The 19938-nt window shown below is 47.2% G+C and overlaps 1 protein-coding gene across 7 annotated transcripts in view; it reads left to right on the top strand.

Moving 5' to 3' along the window:
* The window catches only part of LOC147124508 (endoplasmic reticulum aminopeptidase 1-like), a 156650-nt gene that overhangs the window by 52038 nt on the left and 84674 nt on the right, over window positions 1-19938 (top strand). For all 7 annotated transcript variants that reach the window (XM_085988401.1, XM_085988411.1, XM_085988420.1 and 4 more), the window contains 3 exons: window positions 8295-8429; window positions 14522-14642; window positions 17860-18014. In XM_085988401.1, the coding sequence (XP_085844527.1) occupies window positions 8295-8429; window positions 14522-14642; window positions 17860-18014 (411 nt within the window). The remainder of the gene's footprint in view (window positions 1-8294; window positions 8430-14521; window positions 14643-17859; window positions 18015-19938) is intronic.

Below are 19938 nucleotides of genomic sequence, written 5' to 3' on the forward strand. Positions count from 1 at the left end.
TCATGGCCCCTCCTTGATCTCCTAATTTCTTTTTTAAGTATCCCCCTGCATTTTTTGTACTCCTCTAGGGCTTCCTCCGTCTTTAGCCTTTTGTATCTGCCAAAAGCCCTCCTTTTTTTTCTAATCCATTCTCGTATATCCCCTGACATCCACGGTTCCCTGTGGGTTTTGGAACCACCCTTGACCTTTACGGGAACATGTTGCCATTGTATGATCTCAATCTCCCTTCTGAAAGCCTCCCATTGCTCCGATGCGGATTTTCCTACCAGTAGCTGATCCCAGTCCATTTTGGCCAGATCCTGCCTTATCCTATTAAAATCGGCCTTCCCCCAATTTAGAACCTTTATTTCCGGCCCATCCCTGTCCTTTTCCATGACCACCTTAAATCTCACCATATTATGGTCACTGTCACCAAAGTGCTCACCTACTAGCACTTCTTCCACTTGGCCAGCCACATTCCCTAGAATTAGGTCCAGTACCGCCCCCTCTCTTGTAGGACCTTCTACATGCTGGCTCAAAAAGCTCTCCTGGATGCACTTTACGAATTCTACACCCTCTGTGCCTTTCACACTCTGACTATCCCAGTTAATATTGGGGAAGTTGAAATCCCCCATTATTATTACCCTATTATTTGCACATTTCTCTGAGATTTGCCTACATATCTGTTCCTCTATCTCCCCCTGACTGTTTGGAGGCCTATAGTACACTCCCAGCAAAGTGCTTGCCCCCTTCTTGTTTTTAAGCTCCGCCCATATGGCCTCATTAGAGGAACCTGCTAATATGTCATCCCTCCTTACTGCAGTAATTGACTCCTTAATTAATATTGCTACACCCCCTCCTCTTATACCCCCCCCTCTGTCTCGCCTGAAGATTCTGTACCCCGGAATATTGAGCTGCCAGTCTTGCCCCTCCCTCAACCATGTCTCCGTGATAGCAACAATATCATACTCCCATGTGTTTATCAACACCTTCAGTTCATCCACCTTATTTGCAAGACTCCTTGCATTAAAATAGATGCCATCCAGCCTTGCCCTTGTATATTTGCCCTGTCTACCAAGCTGACTTGTTTTTTTCTCTATAATTGGCAGCACATCACCCCCTCTTTCAGCTCCCCTCTGTATCCCATCCCCCCCCCCCAACAGTGCTAGCAAACCTCCCCGCAAGGATATTTGTCCCGCTCTGGTTCAGGTGCAACCCATCCGACTTGTACACTTAGTTCCTGCTTTTGCCCTTTTTATTACTTTACCTTTTACTCCATACCTTCTGCCCCTTCCTGACATGCTCTGGTTTTTAATTTCCCCACTGCTACCTAAGTCTATGACCTTCTCTGTTGTCATTTTTATTATTTGCTCTCTAGGAACCTCCCCCCCACTAGTTAGTTTAAAGCCCTCTGTACAGCCCTAGTTATATGATCCGCCAGGACTCTAGTCCCAGCACTGGCCAAGTGAAGCCCGTCCCAACGGAACAGCTCCCTCCTGCCCCAGTACTGGTGCCAGTGTCCCAGGAAGCAAAACCCATTTCTCCCACACCAGTCTTTGAGCCACGCATTTAACTCTCTAATTTTATTTGTCCTAGCCAAATTCGCTCGTGGCTCAGGTAATAATCCAGAGATTATTACCCTTGAGGTTCTGTTTTTTAATTTGACCCCTAGCTGCTCATACTCCTTTAACAGAACCGGCTTCCTAGTCCTATCTACGTCGTTTGTACCAACATGGACCACGACAACTGGATCCACCCCCTCCCACTGCAAGTTTCTTTCCAGCCCAGAGGAGATGTCCTTAACCCTGGCACCGGGTAGGCAACACAGCCTTCGGGACTCTCGCTCTCGGCTGCACGGAACTCTATCTATCCCCCTAATAATACTATCCCCTACCACTACAACATTTCTATTTACTCCCCCCTCTTGAATGGCCCCCCGTTCCACTGTGCTGTGGCCAGGTTGCTCATCCTCCCTGCAGTCCCTGCTCCTGTCCCCACAGGGAGTAAGAACCTCGAACCTGTTGGTCAAGAGCAAGGGCTGCGGCTCCTCCAGCTCTACCTCCTGGATCCCCGTACCTGCCTCACTCGTAGTCACACCGTCCTGTCCCTGACCATGGGCTACATCTGAATTACTTAACTTCATAGGTATGACCACCTCCTCATACACAGAGCCCAGGTACTTCTCCCCCTCCCTGATGTGTCGCAGTGTCTGAAGCTCAGACTCCAGCTCATCAACACGGAGCTGGAGTTCCTGTAGCAGCAGACACTTGTCACAGATGTAATCACCGTGAGCCTCAATGGGGTTCACCGGCTCCCACATCTCGCAACAGTAACACATCACCTGCTCCATTCTATGTAATTAATTAATTTTTTTATTGTTAGTTATGGACACCCTCTGCCCGATTTTAGATGCTAGTATCCCCTTTAATTAATTGGATTTAAATTAAATCAATCCCTCTAGTTACACCAGTTAAATGGTTTACCAACAGTCACTCTGCACCAGAAAGGCCTTGGTACACCACAGCAACCTTAAAAATTATAAACCACAGACTTAAAGTTTTAAAACGAGAGAAATACTCCAACCAATCACTTACCTGTTTTGTGCTGACGTCACACCTTGAATACTTTTTACCTCTCTCCTTGCCTGAGATTGGAGATTGGTACGCCTACCTGAGCCTCTGGGGCCTCTTGTAGTCGCTGTGGCGTGCTGCTCCGCCTCCACCAGCTGCCGATGCCGCACTGAGGCCTACCTGAGCCTCTGAGGCCTCTTGTAGTCGCTCTGCTCCGCCTCCCGCCGCTGCCGATGCCGCACTGAGGCCTACCTGAGCCTCTGGGGCCTCATGTAGTCGCTCTGCCGCTCTGCTCCACCTCCAGCCGGTGCCGATGCCGCACTGAGGCCTACCTGAGCCTCTGGGGCCTCTTGTAGTCGCTCTGCCGCTCTGCTCCGCCTCCAGCCGCTGCCGATGCCGCACTGAGGCCTACCTGAGCCTCTGGGGCCTCTTGTAGTCGCTCTGCCGCACTTGTGATTGAGCTGTCTGTCCACTTTTACATGTTCCAAACCCTAACAATTTTGCTCTGGCATATCTGCAACAAGAAGAAAACAGTACATGATAAATAATTAGGAGTACGGTAGCATAGAGGCCTGGTGTAATAATCTAGATGCGTCAGTTCAAATCCCATCACGGCAGCTGGGGAATTTAAATTCAGTTAATTAATTAAATCTGGAATTTAAAAAAAGCTAGTATCAGTAATGGCGACCATGAAAGTACTTTTTTGTCAGAAAAACCCAACTGGTTCACTAATGTCCTTTAGGGAAGGAAATCTGCTGTCCTTACCCGGTCTGACCTAGAATCATAGAATGGTTACAGCACAGAAGGAGGCCATTCTGCCCATCGAGCCAGTGCCGGCTCTCTGCAAGAGCACTTAGCTAGTTCCACTCCCTGTAGCCCTGCAAATTTTTTCTCCTCAGATAATTATCCAATTCCCCTTTGAAAGCCACGATTGAGTCTGCTTCCACCACCCTTTCAGGCAGTGCATTCCAGATCCTCACCACTCGCTGTGTAGAAAGTTTTCCTCATGTCGCCTTTGGTTCTTTTGCCAATCACTTTGAATCTGTGTCCTCTGGTTCTCGACCCTTCCGCCAATGGGAACAGTTTCTCTCTATCTACTCTGTCCATACCCCTCATGATTTTGAATACCTCTATCAAATCTCCTCTCAACCTTCTCTGCTCTAAGGAGAACAACCCCAGCTTCTCCAGTCTATCCATGTAACTGAAGTCCTTCATCCCTGGAATCATTCTCGTAAATCATTTCTGGACCCTCTCTAAGACCTTTACATCCTTCCTAAAGTGCGGTGCCCAGAATTGGACACACTGCTCCAGTTGAGGCCATACTAGTGTTTTATAAAGGCTCATCATAACTTTCTTGCTTTTGTACTCTATGGGGGAAAAATTTGGTTGCTTTGCGCCTCCCGTTAGTGCCCTAAGAGGGCGCTAATGGGATGCAAAGCAGCTAGCGCCCGGGCGCGGCGATGCTTGCGATGCTCGCAAAATTGTCCAGACATTTTGCGGCAGCACGAAACACTACCGCCACGATCTCCTGCGCCCGCAGATCGCGATGTTAGTCAAGCGTGCAATGCCCCGGACCGGATATTGAGTGGCGCCCCCTGCCTTACCGCCTGCTGCTAGCAATGACAGGTTGAGGGGAACGTTTTGCAGTCAGAAAGGGACTGGGGGAGCGCTATTTAAAGGCGGCCGCTTCTTGACTTTTTTTGTCGGCGACATTTTTGCACCACGCATTCTGAGAGAGAGCGAGAAACACTTCTGGAGAGATTCAACGCTGTGTGAAGGAGTTTTGGGTACTGAACAGCACTTTGCAGGTTCATTTTTTTTTTGGCCTTCCTTGCATCGATTTAGAAGAGACTGTGGGGGCTGCACTCTGAGCTCTTTCACTGGGCCTCTTCATTGTTCTTTCCAGCAGAATTGATGTACAAGTCTCTCCAGGCCGAGATTCAAGGCTGCAATTAGCACGGTGTGGATGGAGAGCAAGACCGACTCTCCCCTTTAAGAACTGGCCAGCGCCAGTGTGTCTTTGTTCCATTGCTGACTGACATCACGTGAGCTTCACCAGCGCTCTGAGGTAGCGCATCGCTCCTTGGTGTTAGCGCCTTTAGAGAAGTGTGTAGCGCCTGATTTAGCACTCTAATCACCTCCAGGGGCGATAAAAGCCAAGTTTGCAGTCGGAGGCGATAGTTAGCGCCAGGCGCTAAACTTTGCGCCCGGCCGATAATTGTGCCCCGAACTGGGCGATACCGAACTTCTCCCCCTATACCTCTATTTATGAAGCCCAGCATCCTGTATGCTTTTTTTAACTGCTTTCTCAAGCTGCCCTGCCACCTTCAACGATTTGTGCACATATACCCCCAGGTCTCTCTCTTCATGCACCCCCTTTAGGATTGTACCCTTCAGTTTATATTGCCTCTCCTCGTTCTTCCTACCAAAATGTATCACTTCGCAATTTTCTGCGTTAAATTTCATCTGCCACGTGCCCGCACATTTCACCAGCCTGTCTATATCTTCTTGAAGTCTATCACTATCCTCCTCACTGTTCGCTATACCTCTAAGCTTTGTGTCATCTGCCAATTTTGAAATTGTGCCTTGTACTCCCAAGTCCAAGCAGTGGTCCTAGTACCGACCCCTGGGGAACGCCACTGTCTATCTTCCTCCAGTCCAAAAAACAACCGTTCACCACTACTCTGTTTCCTGTCACTTAGCCAATTTCATATCCATGCTGCCACTGTCCCTTTTATTCCATGGGCTTCAACTTTGCTGATAAGCCTATTATGTGGCACTTTATCAAATGCCTTTTGGACTATATGTGACTCCAGACCCACAGCAATGTGGTTAACTCTTAATTGCCCGCTGAAATGGACTAGCAAACTACTTGGTTGTACCAAACCGCTACATCAAAGTCAGGACTGTGGGAGTACCTTCACCACAAGGACTGCAGCAGTTCAAGGCGGCGGCTCACCACCACCTTCTCAAGGGCAGTTAGGAACGGGCAATAAATGCTGCCCTTGCTAGCGACATTCACCTCCCATGAACGAATAAATTAAAAAAAACTGTATATAGTTGGACATGTTGCATGCGCAATACGTGGGACATGTTATGGCACACCCCTACTGAAAAAACAGTTGCATCTCTATAATTGTACAAACCAGAAGCTTGTTCCCCTCCTCCACCTGTTTACTGTCTTCTAGCTGATGACCTCCATTTTCAACTCTTTGAAGGGGGTGAGAACTTTGACCTTCTGAGATTTCCCTCCATCTGCGATCAATGTCTTTTGTTATATAACACCTTTTTGTGTAAGGAAAGGAAAAACATTCATTTATTGTGTGGATATTTCATACTGTACATTTTAGGCTGCATAGCTTGCCTGATTGTACAGAGCTCACAGCTAGTTATAACCATGTTTATTACTTCCCTTTGTGTTGTAATTGAATGCTAGGACAATTGGAGCTTTCAAAACTGAAATAGATAGATTTTTGTTAGATCAAGGGATATGGAGCAAGGACAGTAAAATCGAGTTGAGGTGCACATCAGTCATCCAATTGAATGGCGGAACACCTTTGAGGGGCTGAATGGCCTACTCTTGTTCCTATGAAGCAAGTTGTTGGTAAATGTACCAAAGTTCTCCAGCAAACTCATCTGGCATCTATAATTTACTTTGATACAAAATGGCAGGATTTGTGTGTTTTTTTAACAGTTATCCTCATCCTCACCATGGCATCTTCAAGTTAGGCATCTTCTTCTAGATGTCCCTTTAACTTCTCTGGGTATCTGACCCTGTGTTCTTAAGGGGCTTAAGAACATAAGAAGTAGGAGCAGGAGTAGGCCATACGGCCCCTCGGGCCTGCTCCGCCATTCAATAGGATCATGGCTGATCCGAATCTAGACTCGCGTCCACTTCCCTGCCCTCTCCCCGTAACCCCTAATTCCCTTATCTGCTAGGAAACTGTCTATCTCCATTTTAAATTTATTTAATGTTGCAGCTTCCACAGCTCTCTGGGGTAGCAAATTCCATAGATTTACTACCCTCTGAGTGAAGAAGTTTCTCCTCATCTCAGTTTTGAAAGGGCAGCCCCTTATTCTTAGATTATGCCCCCTAGTTCTAGTCTCACCCATCAGTGGAAACATCCTCACCACATCCACCCGATCAAGCCCCCTCACAATCTTATGTTTCGATAAGATCGCCTCTCATTCTTCTGAACTCCAATGAGTAGAGTCCCAACCTACTCAACCTTTCCTCATATGTCAACCCCCTCATCTCCGGAATCAACCGAGTGAACCTTCTCTGAACCGCCTCGAGAGCAAGTATATCTTGATAAGGTTAATGCTGAGAAAATGTTTCCCTTGGCTGGGGAATCTAGAACATGGGATCACAGTCACAGAATAAGGGGTCGGCTGTTTAGGACTGAGATGAGGAGAAATTTCTTCACTCAAAGGGTTGTGAATCTTTGGAATTCTCTACCCCAGAGAGCTGTGGATGCTCAGTCGTTGAGTATATTCAAGACAGAGGTCGATACATTTTTGGGAACTAAGGGAATTAAAGGACATGGGGATAGAACAAGAAGGTGGAGTTGAGGTAGAAGATCAGCCATGAGCTTGCTGAATGGCGGAGCAGGCTCGAAGGGCCAAATGGCCTACTCCAGCTCTTATTTCTTTTATGTTCTTATGTTTACAGTCCACCATCCCTGCTTGATTCTCTGGTTACTAGTGGATTGGTCCTCTACACCGTACATCTACAAATTCTGATTTCTGTTTTGTGATGTTGCTTTATTTCTGTCAGAATTCGTATACTCCACAGTTGGTTTGGCCCACAAGGCATTATTTAAATTGGTTAAATAGTTATTTAACGAGGATTCTTGCTGGTGGTTTTGGATTCGTTAATCAGTTGCATATTCCTTTAGTTTTCCTCAACATATCTGAGCTTGGAGTACAGTGCTGTATTTTGCTGAAACATATACCTGAGCAAAGAACCAGGTCTCCAGAGAGCTTTGAGATGGGGGTTTATAGATTCAGCAAAGTGGAGAGATAAGGAAAGTAATGAGGTGATGACAAGGATACAAGAAGAACGTAGTTTGATTGATGTTATTAGAAAAGGGTAAATTAATTAGATTGGGCATGTGTTGAGAGTGGGGTCGGCTGTTGAAAGAGGCTTTAGATGGATGGATGAAAGGAAAAGACCATGAGGGTTGAAAATAAGGATCTGGACCACCAGAAGAAGGGAGATCGTATGGAGAATTGAAGAGAGAAGCGACAGAGTGGTTTGGAGAAGGGAGAATTGAGCCAAAACGAACCTTAAGCAGACCACTGATGATGACTGCCAGAACTACACATTCCTTCCCCTCCCCCCCCCCCCCCCCAAAAAAAAAAGTCAGAATTTTGAGCCCTATAACTTTATTCAAAAAAGGAATTTACAATTGGAACATAGGAGAAAGCATTTTTCATTTTTTTTTGGTGAAATAGTTTGTTTTGCCAAAAGCTGTAACATTCTATGAATTAGCTTTTAATAATTAATTATTATGCTGATGGCTGGTTCTTTAGGAACAAGCTTAAACAATCACAAAAAATATAAAAACTGTGTCAAGGCCCTAACTACTGCTGCCCCACCTCCTAGTCCTGAAATTTATCATCTGCAAGTCCAACAGTACAAAACGAAACAAATTATAGGAAGAGAGAGATGCCATTTAATTTTTTCTTCATCCAGGAGTACTGCTAAGGGAAATCAACTATTTTATTATATATATTTTTTAGATAAACTCTGTTAAGCTTGCTGATGGACTCATCGAGGACCAATTTGATGTGAGTGTTAAAATGAGCACATACCTGGTGGCCTTCATCGTGGCAGACTTTAAATGGGTCAGTAAAAAGACCAAGCATGGAGTTAAGGTGAGTTAATACTTTTTCTTCAAAGCAGTGCAACAATATCTAGTCATTATGCCTTGTATTAGTTTTGTATCATTAGTGCACGGGCACAACATGTGTCATATCATTTGAGAGTTGCTTTAATGTAGGCTGGGTCAATAAATAGTAACCATGTGTATCATTTCAGTTGCCTTTAACATTTAATGATGCTGTAATTCAGGACCTAACAGTGTTGTAACTTAACTTATCATTACATTCCCATAAAATTGAGAAAATCAGTTATTATTGTAAATCAATTAGAAATTCCCTATTCTATAAATCCAAATCGGTGATTTTAGAATTTGCATATATACGAGATCATGGGTTTAATTTTAAATTTAATTTTTATTTTCTCTATTTCTTCTATGCTGCGGGGTTGATACCTTTGTTATAATAGTAGGCAAAGGAATGTCAGACAAGCACATTAATGTTCCTTTTGGAGACTACGGCCTAGAAATTCAGTGGATAGCGCCAGCCGTTAACGCCATAAGAGGAGTCTACTTCCAGCGCTAGGCACTTTGCGCCCGGGCGCAGCGCGATCCGCGCCGACGCCCAAATTCAGTTGACATTTAGCGCTGGCGCAAAGTGTTTGCGCCCGCTCAGGTGCGCGCGCAGCTTATGACGTCATATCGTCGCGCAACGCTGTTTGTGCGCCCCAAACCGGAAATTCAGTGGCGCCCGCCCAATGTGGGCGTGGCGCTGCTAAGAACTGTGAAGTGGAACGCAACAGAGGCCCTGTGGGCCTCGGGGAGCGCTAATTAAAGGGCACTTACACTGACCTATAAAGCCCAGCCATTTTGCTGCAATGACTTTACTGCTTTGGATTTCTGGACAGAGACCAAGGGACAGAGCTAACTGATTTGGGACAACATAGGAGAGGTATTTTTGGCTTCTGGCCAGTGCTTTGACATTTGACTCATTGTGATTTCACTGTTTTCAACTTCATTATGGGGGCTGTATGGGGGTGCAACCCTGAGTTGCAGCATTATGTGCGAAGGGCTCGCAGACGCTGTGAGAGAGGGCCAGCCATGCCTAGATGCAGAGGGGCCATCAGGCGTCGGCAACGTAGGCCTTACACACTCAGGCAATACTGGCAGCAGGTGTCCTATCTCACCATGACTGCGGCGCATTGTGTTAAGAGGCTGCGCTTCAGAAGGGAGGTGGTTGCAGAGATCTGCCAGCTGCTTCACAGAGATCTGCGTCCACAGCTGATGTGCAGGACGTCTCTCGGTGGAAGTGAAGGTCACGGTGGCTCTGAGCTTTTATGCAAGCGGCTCCTTCCAAGCCGCTGCTGGGGACATAGCGAACATCTCCCAGTTTGCCGCGCATCGCTGCATCCGGCAGGTCACCGATGCACTTTTCGCGAGGAGATACCAATTCATCTCCTTCCCCATGACCCGACAGAGGCAGGAGCAGCGTGCAGTCGGACTTGGCAGGTTCGCGGGCTTCCCCATGGTGCAGGGCGCCATTGACTGCATGCATGTGGCTATGCGGGCACCTATCCACAATGCCGAGGATTACCGCAACCGGAAGGGCTACCATTCCCTCAATGTACAGCTGGTGTGTGACCACAGGCAGCGCATCCTAGCTGTCAATGCCCGCTTCCCAGGAAGCAGCCACGATGCATTCATCCTGCGCCAGACTACTGTGGCTGACATGTTCGAGGCACAGCCTCCACCAAGGGGATGGCTTATTGGGGACAAGGGCTACCCTTTGTGTACATGGCTCATGACCCCGCTCCGCGCGCCCAGGACCCCAGCGGAGGAGGCATACAACGAAAGCCATCAAGCCACAAGGAACATCATAGAGCAAACGATAGGTGTCCTCAAGCAACGGTTCCGCTGCCTGGATCGTTCCGGCGGCTCTCTACAGTACTCGCCGGATAGAGCCTCCCAGTTCGTCGTCGTGTGCTGCATGCTGCACAACCTGGCTATCCGCAGGACTCAGGCACTGCCACCTGACATTGCACCACCACCTCAGGAGGACCATGAGGAGGAGGAGGAGGAGTACCAGCCCAGGAGGGAGCCACAAGGTCCAAGGGCCGTCCGCCGGGGGCTTATTGCTCGACACTTCTAGGCCCCGTCAGGGAATGGGCTGTGGAAATGTACGCATCTGAAGGCAGCCGCTCCGCAAGCCCTCAGCCGGGTAACGCAACAACCACTTGAAACATGACACCTGGACATGCTGAATAAATAAAACGCTTTATTTCACAAACTCAGGGCCCTTCCCACATGAAACAGAAAAACAGACAAGAGCCCCAAAAAACAGTCAAAAACATCTGTTGCTCCCAAAACCTGGGGAGGACTTACAAAACTTGGCCATCCAAATGGCCTTCAACATCGGCCTTACAAAAATAAGGGCCCCCCTCCACAACACAAACACCCCCATAAAAACAAACAAGGCCTTGATCTTCGGCCTTCTCAAAATAATCCCCCCCAAAACACAAGCCCCCCCATATATAAAAAACCGCTCTCACCACACTCTAGTGGGTGTGCCGAGAGGGCGAGTCCTTAGACAGCCTTCCCCGGCCCCTGCCCGACCTGCTGCTCCGCCTCAACCTGGGCCCTGTGGCTGGGACAAGGCTGGGGGAAGGCTCATGAGGGCCCCGAGGCGTGTCGGCAGATGCCCTTGGGGGTCGGCCTAGACGACGCACGTCCCGGGAGGGGCCGGCTGCTGACTGCTGCAGCTGTCGCTGGCCAGCATCAGTGCCAGCAGCAGCTCGTCGCACCTTGGCTGGGGGAGTGGCAGTGTCGGCTGCACCAAGGGGGGCAAGCTGGCTGATGGCGGGCGCGCGATGTTCGCCAGAGACACTGGCACTCGGCCGGCCTGGCAGTGCAGCAGGCGCAGCTATCTGGTGGAGGCCAGACCGCTGTGCTGCAGCAGGGCGGCGGGTGCCGTGGCAAAGCCTCTGCGCCACAGCGAGTGTGGCAGAAGTGAGTGCCCGAACTGCCCTGGTATGTGGCCGCATCAGCTGTGCCAGTGTCTGGACGGCACCACTCATCTCGCGAGTCGCGTTCTGCACTGCCGCGAGATGCTGGACACCCCTGTCATGGGCTGCCGCGAGTTGTTCCACCCCCCTGGCCTGTGATTCCCCGAATGCGACCACACTCTGAGCCAGGGACTGAATGGCCTGAGGCATCTGGTCCACAACCCCCATGAACTCCTGGTGGCGCCGCTCAGAGGCCGCCGAGATCTCTTTGAGGAGGCGCACCTCCTGGGCGAGGACCCTCTCCGGACTGGAGGGAGGACTCTCCCTCTGGGGAGAAGGCGGCCGAGCTGGCCGAACCCTCCCGCCTGCCTCAACCCCACTGGGCCCAGGATCTGCCCTCCCCTGCAACACCTCCCCCCTCTGGGGAGCAGGCCGGCGTGCTGCCGGACCCTTCCCGCGTGCCTCAACCCCACTGGCCACAGGATCTGCCCTCCCCTGCAACACTTCCCCCTGGCTCTCCTGCAGGCCAGACGTCCCCCCTCCATTGCCATCCCCTGGCGCGGCTGAGGGTTCCCCCGATGTGCCGCCTTCCTCCTGGTCCTCGTCGTCCTCCTCCTCCAAGGGCCTGGCACTCGGAGCTTCAGGGACCACCTCCTCCTCAGCAGCTGAAAGCAGGAAGGCATAAGAGTAGCTTTAGAGTGAGGACACGGCGTCAGCGAGGGAGGCCTGAGTGGTGACATTATGCGCATTTGTCGGTCAGTGGGAAAGGATCTAGATCTGAAGCGCTAGGGCAACGAGAGAGGTCCAACCGGTCATGTCCTTACCAGTGGGTTCCAGTACAGGGTCCGCATCTCCGATCGCAACCGGGCCAGTCACCCGGGAACGCATGAGTCCAGCCACGCTCTCCTCCAGATCAGTGAGCGCCTGGTACTGGGGACGGCCTCCACCGGTGATAGTGTGGCTCCTCAAATTCCTTGCCAGCTTGGCCTGCAAGAGAAAGGACGGACTCTAAGTACAGTGTGGTGCCCTGTTGCTGTGTGCACTGCCTCCCATGGTGGAATAGCTTGGCCAGTGTGGTGCCCTGTTGCTGTGTGCACTGCCTCCCATGGTGGAATAGCTTGGCCAGTGTGGTAAGTGCAGAAAGTGCTATTGATGATCATGCCAGTGCCATTGCTGCGGGAGGAGGGCTGCCCATTAGGCCTTTGAGGTCCCTTTGCCCATAATGTGAGGTTCACATGCAAGGATGAGGAGGACACTGGAAAGGGTACTCACCTTCACCAACCGAGTGAGGTCGTTGAACTTCTTGCGGCATTGGTCCGCACTCCTGGGGACATCGCAGGTGGATGACACCCTGCGGGCGATTCTCCTCCAGGCTTTCCTGTACTCGCTCCTGGGAGCCTTGTTGCCACTGTCCGGGCACAAGATCTGTCTTTTGTCCTCCACACCATTAATGAGCACCCTCAGAGCATGCTCGGAGAAGTGCTGCGCTCGTTCACGGGCCCTCTCCATGTCTCCTGGCGCTATTTTGGCCCACCAGCAGTGTTGAGGCCTAGCTGCAGGGCTCCAGTATGCAGGGCGTGGCAGCAGTCAAAGTCGACCCTTCCCCCTTTAAGAGCAGGCCGGCGTCAGGGTGTCTGTTGTCAATCAAAACATGACCGCACCTGCGCTGCGCCCGGCCTCGGCGTTATCAGGCCGCATCGCCGGATTAGCGCCTGAACAGAGCATTGCAACACCAGTTTCAGCGCTCGGCCAAACTCTTGGCCAACTCTACTGAATTTCGGCGAGGTGGCCTGCACTTTCCGGCGGGCGCTAACTTTAGCGCCCCAAAAGTGTCCAGACTGAATTTCTAGGCCTACTTGTCCACATGTATTATGTACATCCTTCTTCAGCTAGGAGTATGAAATAGTCAGGCTAGCATATTTAACTGGGAGTGTGGTTGATGTCAGTCCAAGACTGGAAGGTGTGATTCAGATGGGACCTGTTGGGTTTGCCAGTTTGTTTTCTAACCTCACCAAGATGGAACATCTTATTTGCTTTTGTCAGTCTTTTTAGTGGTGTATCCAACTGTGATAAATGAGTTTGTTTGATTAGTAGTTTTACAATTTGAACTTGTGCTTCTGGTTGGGAGTCAAATGCTTTATTGCTCAAACTGAGATGGGAGTCCTTTACTGAACTTCAATTTTTTATACTTAAAATAAGAAATTTTTGAACAAAAGCACAAAAATATGTTGAATGATTTGAACTGCTTACTTTAAGTGGTTAAACCCATATTGACATTATTTGCACAGCAATGTAAACTAGTGTGCTCTACATTGCAGATTGGGTGACTGCTTTGCGGAACACCTCCATTCAGTCTGTAAACGTGACCCTGAGGTTCCGGTCACCTGACACTTTAATTCTCCGCTCCACTCCCACTCTGACCTTCATCCTCGGCCTCTTGCACTGTTCCAACAAAGCTCAAAGTAAGCTCGAGGAACATCACCTCATCTTTCGATTAGGCACTTTACAGTCTTCTGGACTCGACATCGAGTTCAACAATTTCAGACCATAACCTCTGCTCCTATTTTTCACATGGCAGCTGTTGATGATTCTGCCGTTACCATTTACACCTCATCTAGCCTCATCTTTTGTTTCTTAACTTGTCCTATTACCATCTCCTTTTTGCCTTGCACCATCATCCCTTTTGTCATTTAATCTCTCCTGCCCTCCACCCTATCACAGACCTTCCCTTTTGTTCTTTCCTCCCCTCCCCCTTTCCCAACCCCTGCACTTGCTTAAAATCTGTTGCATCTCTAACTTTTTCTAGTTCTGACGAAGAGTCACAGACTTAAAACCTTAACTCTGTTTCTGTCTCCACAGATGCTGCCTGACCTGAGTATTTCCAGCATTTTCTGTTTTTATATAAACTAGTTGTTTGATAGCTATTTCCTGATGACCTGTGAAAGAATAATTTTGGCTGACTTCTGTCTTTTGTTGAAATCAATGACAATTATTCATTCCCTCCCTCTTTGCAAAAGCACCTTGGGATACTTTGCTTTGAAAGTGCTATATAAATGCAAGTTTTGGTTGTATTGTACAATGTTGATACAATGTTGTCACTGCAACTGTGTCAGGAAACACTGAATTAAGTTATTTTTCTCTCTGATAGATCTCCGTGTATTCCGTCCCAGACAAGATCAATCAGACTTCATTTGCATTAGATGCAGCAGTGAGACTCTTAGACTTTTATGAAGACTATTTTAATATTCCATACCCAATGCCAAAACAAGGTAAAGAACCAACATACTGACTATTTAATACATTTAATGTTGTTTTTCTATTATCTTTCTCTATGTAGTTTAATTTCCTCTGTGCTATTTGAAAGCACTGGCGTATGTTCACAAAAAAATCATTTTTAAGCCACAGCACAGTTGTTAAACTGTTTATTTTAATGGATTAATTGTGTTTAAAAAGCCACAGACAGGAATTTAGTGCAAAGACCTTAGGCAGTGCACTAAAGATAACCCAAAAAGAAAATTAAACCTCTGTAAAGTTCTTGTAGATTTTCCTACCACTATATGACCCCATTCATCTGAGTGGGAAAGATAATCCGCACCTCTGATTGCTGCCAATTCTGTGGCATGGTTAGTGTACGCTTTTGTTTGGTACTATACCCTCCCACTTTTGCTAGAGTGTTTGCTGTTATGCCTCATTTAGCAGCTTGCTATAACAGCATAACTTTGTTGATAGCAGACACTTTTGAATCTCATTTAAAGTGGAGTTGTGGATATGACCTCATGAGCTCTGGTTGCCAGTCTATGAGTCTCCTACTAGATTTAATGAGGTCTCGAAGACCTCAGGTAATTGCAAAGATGGCAATGATAAAGATATAAATTGTTTTGATTTTAGTAATCATACATTCAGAATTCTAGTCATGTGCAGTCCTATAAAGTACACGCACACAGTTCACACTATAAGCCTATACATGTATTATTTCCAGTCAAATCATCCATGCCTTTGTTGGGAGTTGATTTACCATGCAAGGAAAGCTATGCCCAGTTGTTTCTGGCTGGGGGGTCTTTCCTTGTAATGGGTGAAACTTGACTCTGGTTTCTTCTAACCTTGTGAACTGAGTCAGCCATTTGTAAGTGAGTCACACAGAAATGTTTAGAGTTCAGGAATCTTCCTTTTAAGGGATGAGTTTGGTTAATAATCACTTCCCTTCTAACCTATTTATTGCAATTTATTTCAGATCCAACAGCTTTTAAATTTAAAGCACGAGATGCTTAACAGCTGTAGGGTTCCATAAGATCCTCCTGCAAAAGCATATTCCTAAGGGAACAATTTCCTATACTGGTAATTTTCAGTCAGTTGGTAGTCAGAGGATCATGAACTCAAGTCCCAGTCCAAGATTTGAGCACCTAATCTAGGCTGACACCTCAGTGTTGTACTGAGAGAGTACTGTATTGTTAGAGGGGCCATCTTTTGATGAGATGTTAAACTAAGGTCCTGTCTACCTGCAAATATGCAGAATGCATGATCCAGAGCATATTGCAAGCCCCTCCTGATCTACCAAGGTAGTGAAAGTGTCCCTTTAAGGCTCTGGTGGCTCTATGACTACTCTGGTAGAGTTGCAGTGCTTCTGAGCTGCTGTTGTTGCATCTATTAAAGGGGTCATTATCGATGACAGCAAGGGGTGCATCTTGTCACCCACAAGCCATTAATTCACTTGGTTATCTGCCTTGAATAGCTTGGGGAGGACAGAATTCATGAGGACGATGGCATCACAATAACTTCCAGCAAATCTGGCGTTGACGTGGGGATTTTTTGCATACTTCCGCACTCAATCTGGGGATTCAGTGAGTGATAAAGTTGTAGGGGTTAACTGTAAAAGCTTACAATGTTATATGGGTGCACATGCACTTTGGGGAAGCCAGCGATGTGCTGCTGCCTTGTCATGCCAAACTGGATGAAATGCCCAGCCTTCTTGAAAAGTGTATCAGTTACTGGGTATCTGGACTGGACCCTCGGTGACATTGCACAGATCCTCTGTGGCTGCTTGAATGAGCCAGTGGCATAAAAATTGAGTGTAGTCATCACTTTCACAGCCACAAGCAAAGCTGTGCGAGCAGATAATCGTGGCTGCAGGTCTCCATGTGATGTGCACAATTCTCACACAGAGCTCATCATTAAGATCTTCATAGAATGTGTGTGACCTGTAAATTCTATGGGGGCTGAAGAAATATCTTCTAGGCTGCATCCTCCTCATATTCTGCCTCATTCTTCTTTCCTCCATTCCGTACTACTACTTCGCCATTAAAATGGCAAACAATGGAATGCCCATTTGGAATCCTACACTTGGTACTCTTAACCTCTTACTGTGGGTGGGGGTAAAAATATCCCTAGGGTCTCCTGGGCCCTCTGGCTGTCAGAGATAAGTGCAGCTCTGTCCAGGTGGAAAGCAAGAAAAAAAACATTGCAAAAGTTTCTTTTCTAACTCCAGTAATCAGTGCTTAAAGTTTTTTCAGCCTTCAGACTCCAAAGTAAATCACTTCTGTAAGTCTCAGCTGTTACTGCCAACAGATACGCCTCACTTAAATCATTTTAAATTACCCAGCTGCATTGTCAGCGTAAATTCTGAGATTTTGATGTGCCAGTGCTACAGGTCCTGGTTTAAATAAATATATTTAAATGATCTCAGTCAAGAATTGGCAGTTGGATCGCAGGGAGATTTAAAATTGGATTGCTGCCATTAACGGGTGGAAACCTGACAGAAATGGGCCCATCTCATAAAATTCAGGTGCAGAGAAAAAGTACTCCAGGCATGTCCAAATATTTGAGTAATTTAAATGCCTTGATGTTTAAATCAACGGCTGATTTTATGTAAATAGCCTCCTTTTGTTACTTTTTGGGCAGCTGTCACCACTTTCCTCAGATTGAGTGACAGCTTTTCATCCCTGGAAGATTGGAATATATGATTGTGTGCACAGCACTGAAAACAGCATAAACGGGTTCAAGAAGCAATTGTACCTGTATCTGGAGAAAGAAAAATAATTAAAACTTCTGATTAGAAAAAGGGTAGGTGGGGTTGCGATCTATCAGAATAGGACTAGGCTATTGGGCCTCTTCCTACTCCCAACAGCTCTTAATGATCTTAATATACCCATCTGTTTTGTATTTTTTCTCCTTTCTTATACATACAGATTTGTATGTTTTTTATTTGGCATATTTTCAAAATAAATATTATAAAAAGGAATATAAATGCAGCTCCTAACACTACATTAAAAGAATAATATTCAGAAACATTTATACAGTAATACACATTTGTGATAAATGCTGCCAAAAGGTGCCACAGTCTGGACGTATATACAAAATATCAACACAATGAAAATGCTAAATCATTTCAAGTTGATTAAGATATACTTTTTAATCTTTTTTTTATGTTCAGGCACTACTTGTGCCTGCTTGTGCTGTTTTCTTTCCATAATACTGCTGATTTCCCTACAGATTTGGCTGCAATCCCTGACTTTCAGTCTGGGGCTATGGAGAACTGGGGCCTAACCACTTACAGCGAATCAGCCCTGCTTTACAACCCTGAAATCTCTTCAGCCTCTGACAAACTCGGGATCACCATGACCATAGCGCATGAACTGGCTCACCAGGTAATGAATAGCACTAAGTTAAAAGTTTGCAACTTTGATTGAAGATTAAAGACTTACCAGGCTGAACATGCTTCCATTATCCTGCCTGAAAGTGGAAATGGCGGGAAAATGGGGCGGTGATGCATGCCGCAGCCTCCCTGCCGCAAGCTCCATTTTCCCTTCCTTGTCCCCACCATGACTGCCACATGGGATGGTGTGGAGCATGGCCTCTTGTCCCATTTCTCTCCCATTCACCCTTCTTAACACTGTTGCCCAGGACTGCCTAGTGGTGGGTGATGGTAGGCCTGGAGTAGCTGTGGTAATGCCCCAAAATGCAGCCATGGGTTTCATGGAGGCCTCCTTTCCCTCCAGTACTACCCCTGCTCACTTAACTGTGTAGGCCTCTGTCTCTGCCAAGGACTACAAGGCTGCCGTTCCTGCTGTCTCCTGATTCTTTCAGGACCCTCTATGCCTCTTGTTATGCTGGAGTGGTGACCTTGATGCCGGAGTTTCCTTGGTGTCACCGGCAGGCTCCCACTTGGTGGTAGGAGCCTGTCATGTATGAGTAAGGCACCTTGGCCCAGGAAAATGGGTTGGGGTTGTGGCGGTCTCGGAGGGACAGACGAAACTCCCAAATGGAACTGTCATAGGTCACTTAGTAAAATGACGGTGAGTTTTGTTCAGTAATTTTGAGTGTATTTATCCTCTCCTCTCCTTGTCTTCTTACCGCCTGTGATTAAGAGGAAAGATGTGGAATCAGTCCCCAGGCCTCTGCTATTGCAGCTCTTAATCAACCACCAAGGTGCTAAAGAGTGGCTCAGGAATGACTTTTCCTCTGATTTTTCGCTCCTTCACGACGAGAGTCACTTAGCCTATCACCAGCTTTGACAGCACGTGACAGATATGGAACTCGAGGGAGTAGGGGAATCAATCCTTGGTCTCACTACTATGAAGTATCAAGTATTGGTACTCCAACATACTGTGTCACCATATTGGTGGATGAATTAGCTGTGCAAATAGAGGTAAACGAATATGATTTGATTGCGATTACGGAAACATGGCTCCAGGGTGGCGAAGGCTGGGAACTCAACATCCAGGGGTATTCAGGAAAGATAGGCAAAAAGGAAAGGGAGGTGGGGTAGCATTGCTGGTTAAAGAAGGGATTAACACAATTGTAAGGAAGGATATTAGTTCTGATGATGTGGAATCTGTATGGGTAGAACTGAGAAATACCATGGGGCAGAAAACGTTAGTGGGATTGGTATATAGACCTCCAAACAGTAATGCGGAGGTTGGGGATGGCATTAAAAGGGAAATTAGAGAAGCATGCAATAAGGGCACAGCAGTCATCATGGGTGACTTTAATCTACATATAGATTGGCCTAACCAAATTAGTAACAATACTGTGGAGGAGGAATTCCTGGAGTGTTTACGGGATGGTTTCCTGGACCAATATGTCGAGGAACCAACCAGAGATCAGGCCATCTTAGACTGGGTATTATGTAATGAGAAAGGATTAATTAGCAATCTTGTTGCACGAGGCCCCTTGGGTCGGAGCGATCATAATATGATCGAATTCTTCATTAAGATGGAGAATGAAGTAGTTGACTCAGAGACTAGGGCCCTGAACTTAAATAAAGGAAACTACGATGGTCTGAGGCGTGAGTTGGGTAGGATTGATTGGGGAATGTTACTCAAAGGGTTAACGGTGGATAGGCAATGGCAAACATTCAAAGACCGCATGGATGAACTACAGAATTTGTTCATCCCAGTTTGGCATAAAAATAAAACAAAAAAGGTGACTCAACCGTGGCTAACGAGGAAAATTAGGGACAGCATAAGATCCAAGGAGAGGACATATAAATTGGCCAGAAAAAGCAGTAATCCAGAGGATTGGGAGCAGTTTAGGATTCAACAAAGGAGGACAAAGGGATTAATTAAGAAA

The sequence above is a fragment of the Somniosus microcephalus genome, chromosome 1 (genome assembly GCF_052327205.1).
Source record: "Somniosus microcephalus isolate GS21.2 chromosome 1, FLI_Smic_1.0, whole genome shotgun sequence".
NCBI lineage: Eukaryota > Metazoa > Chordata > Chondrichthyes > Squaliformes > Somniosidae > Somniosus > Somniosus microcephalus.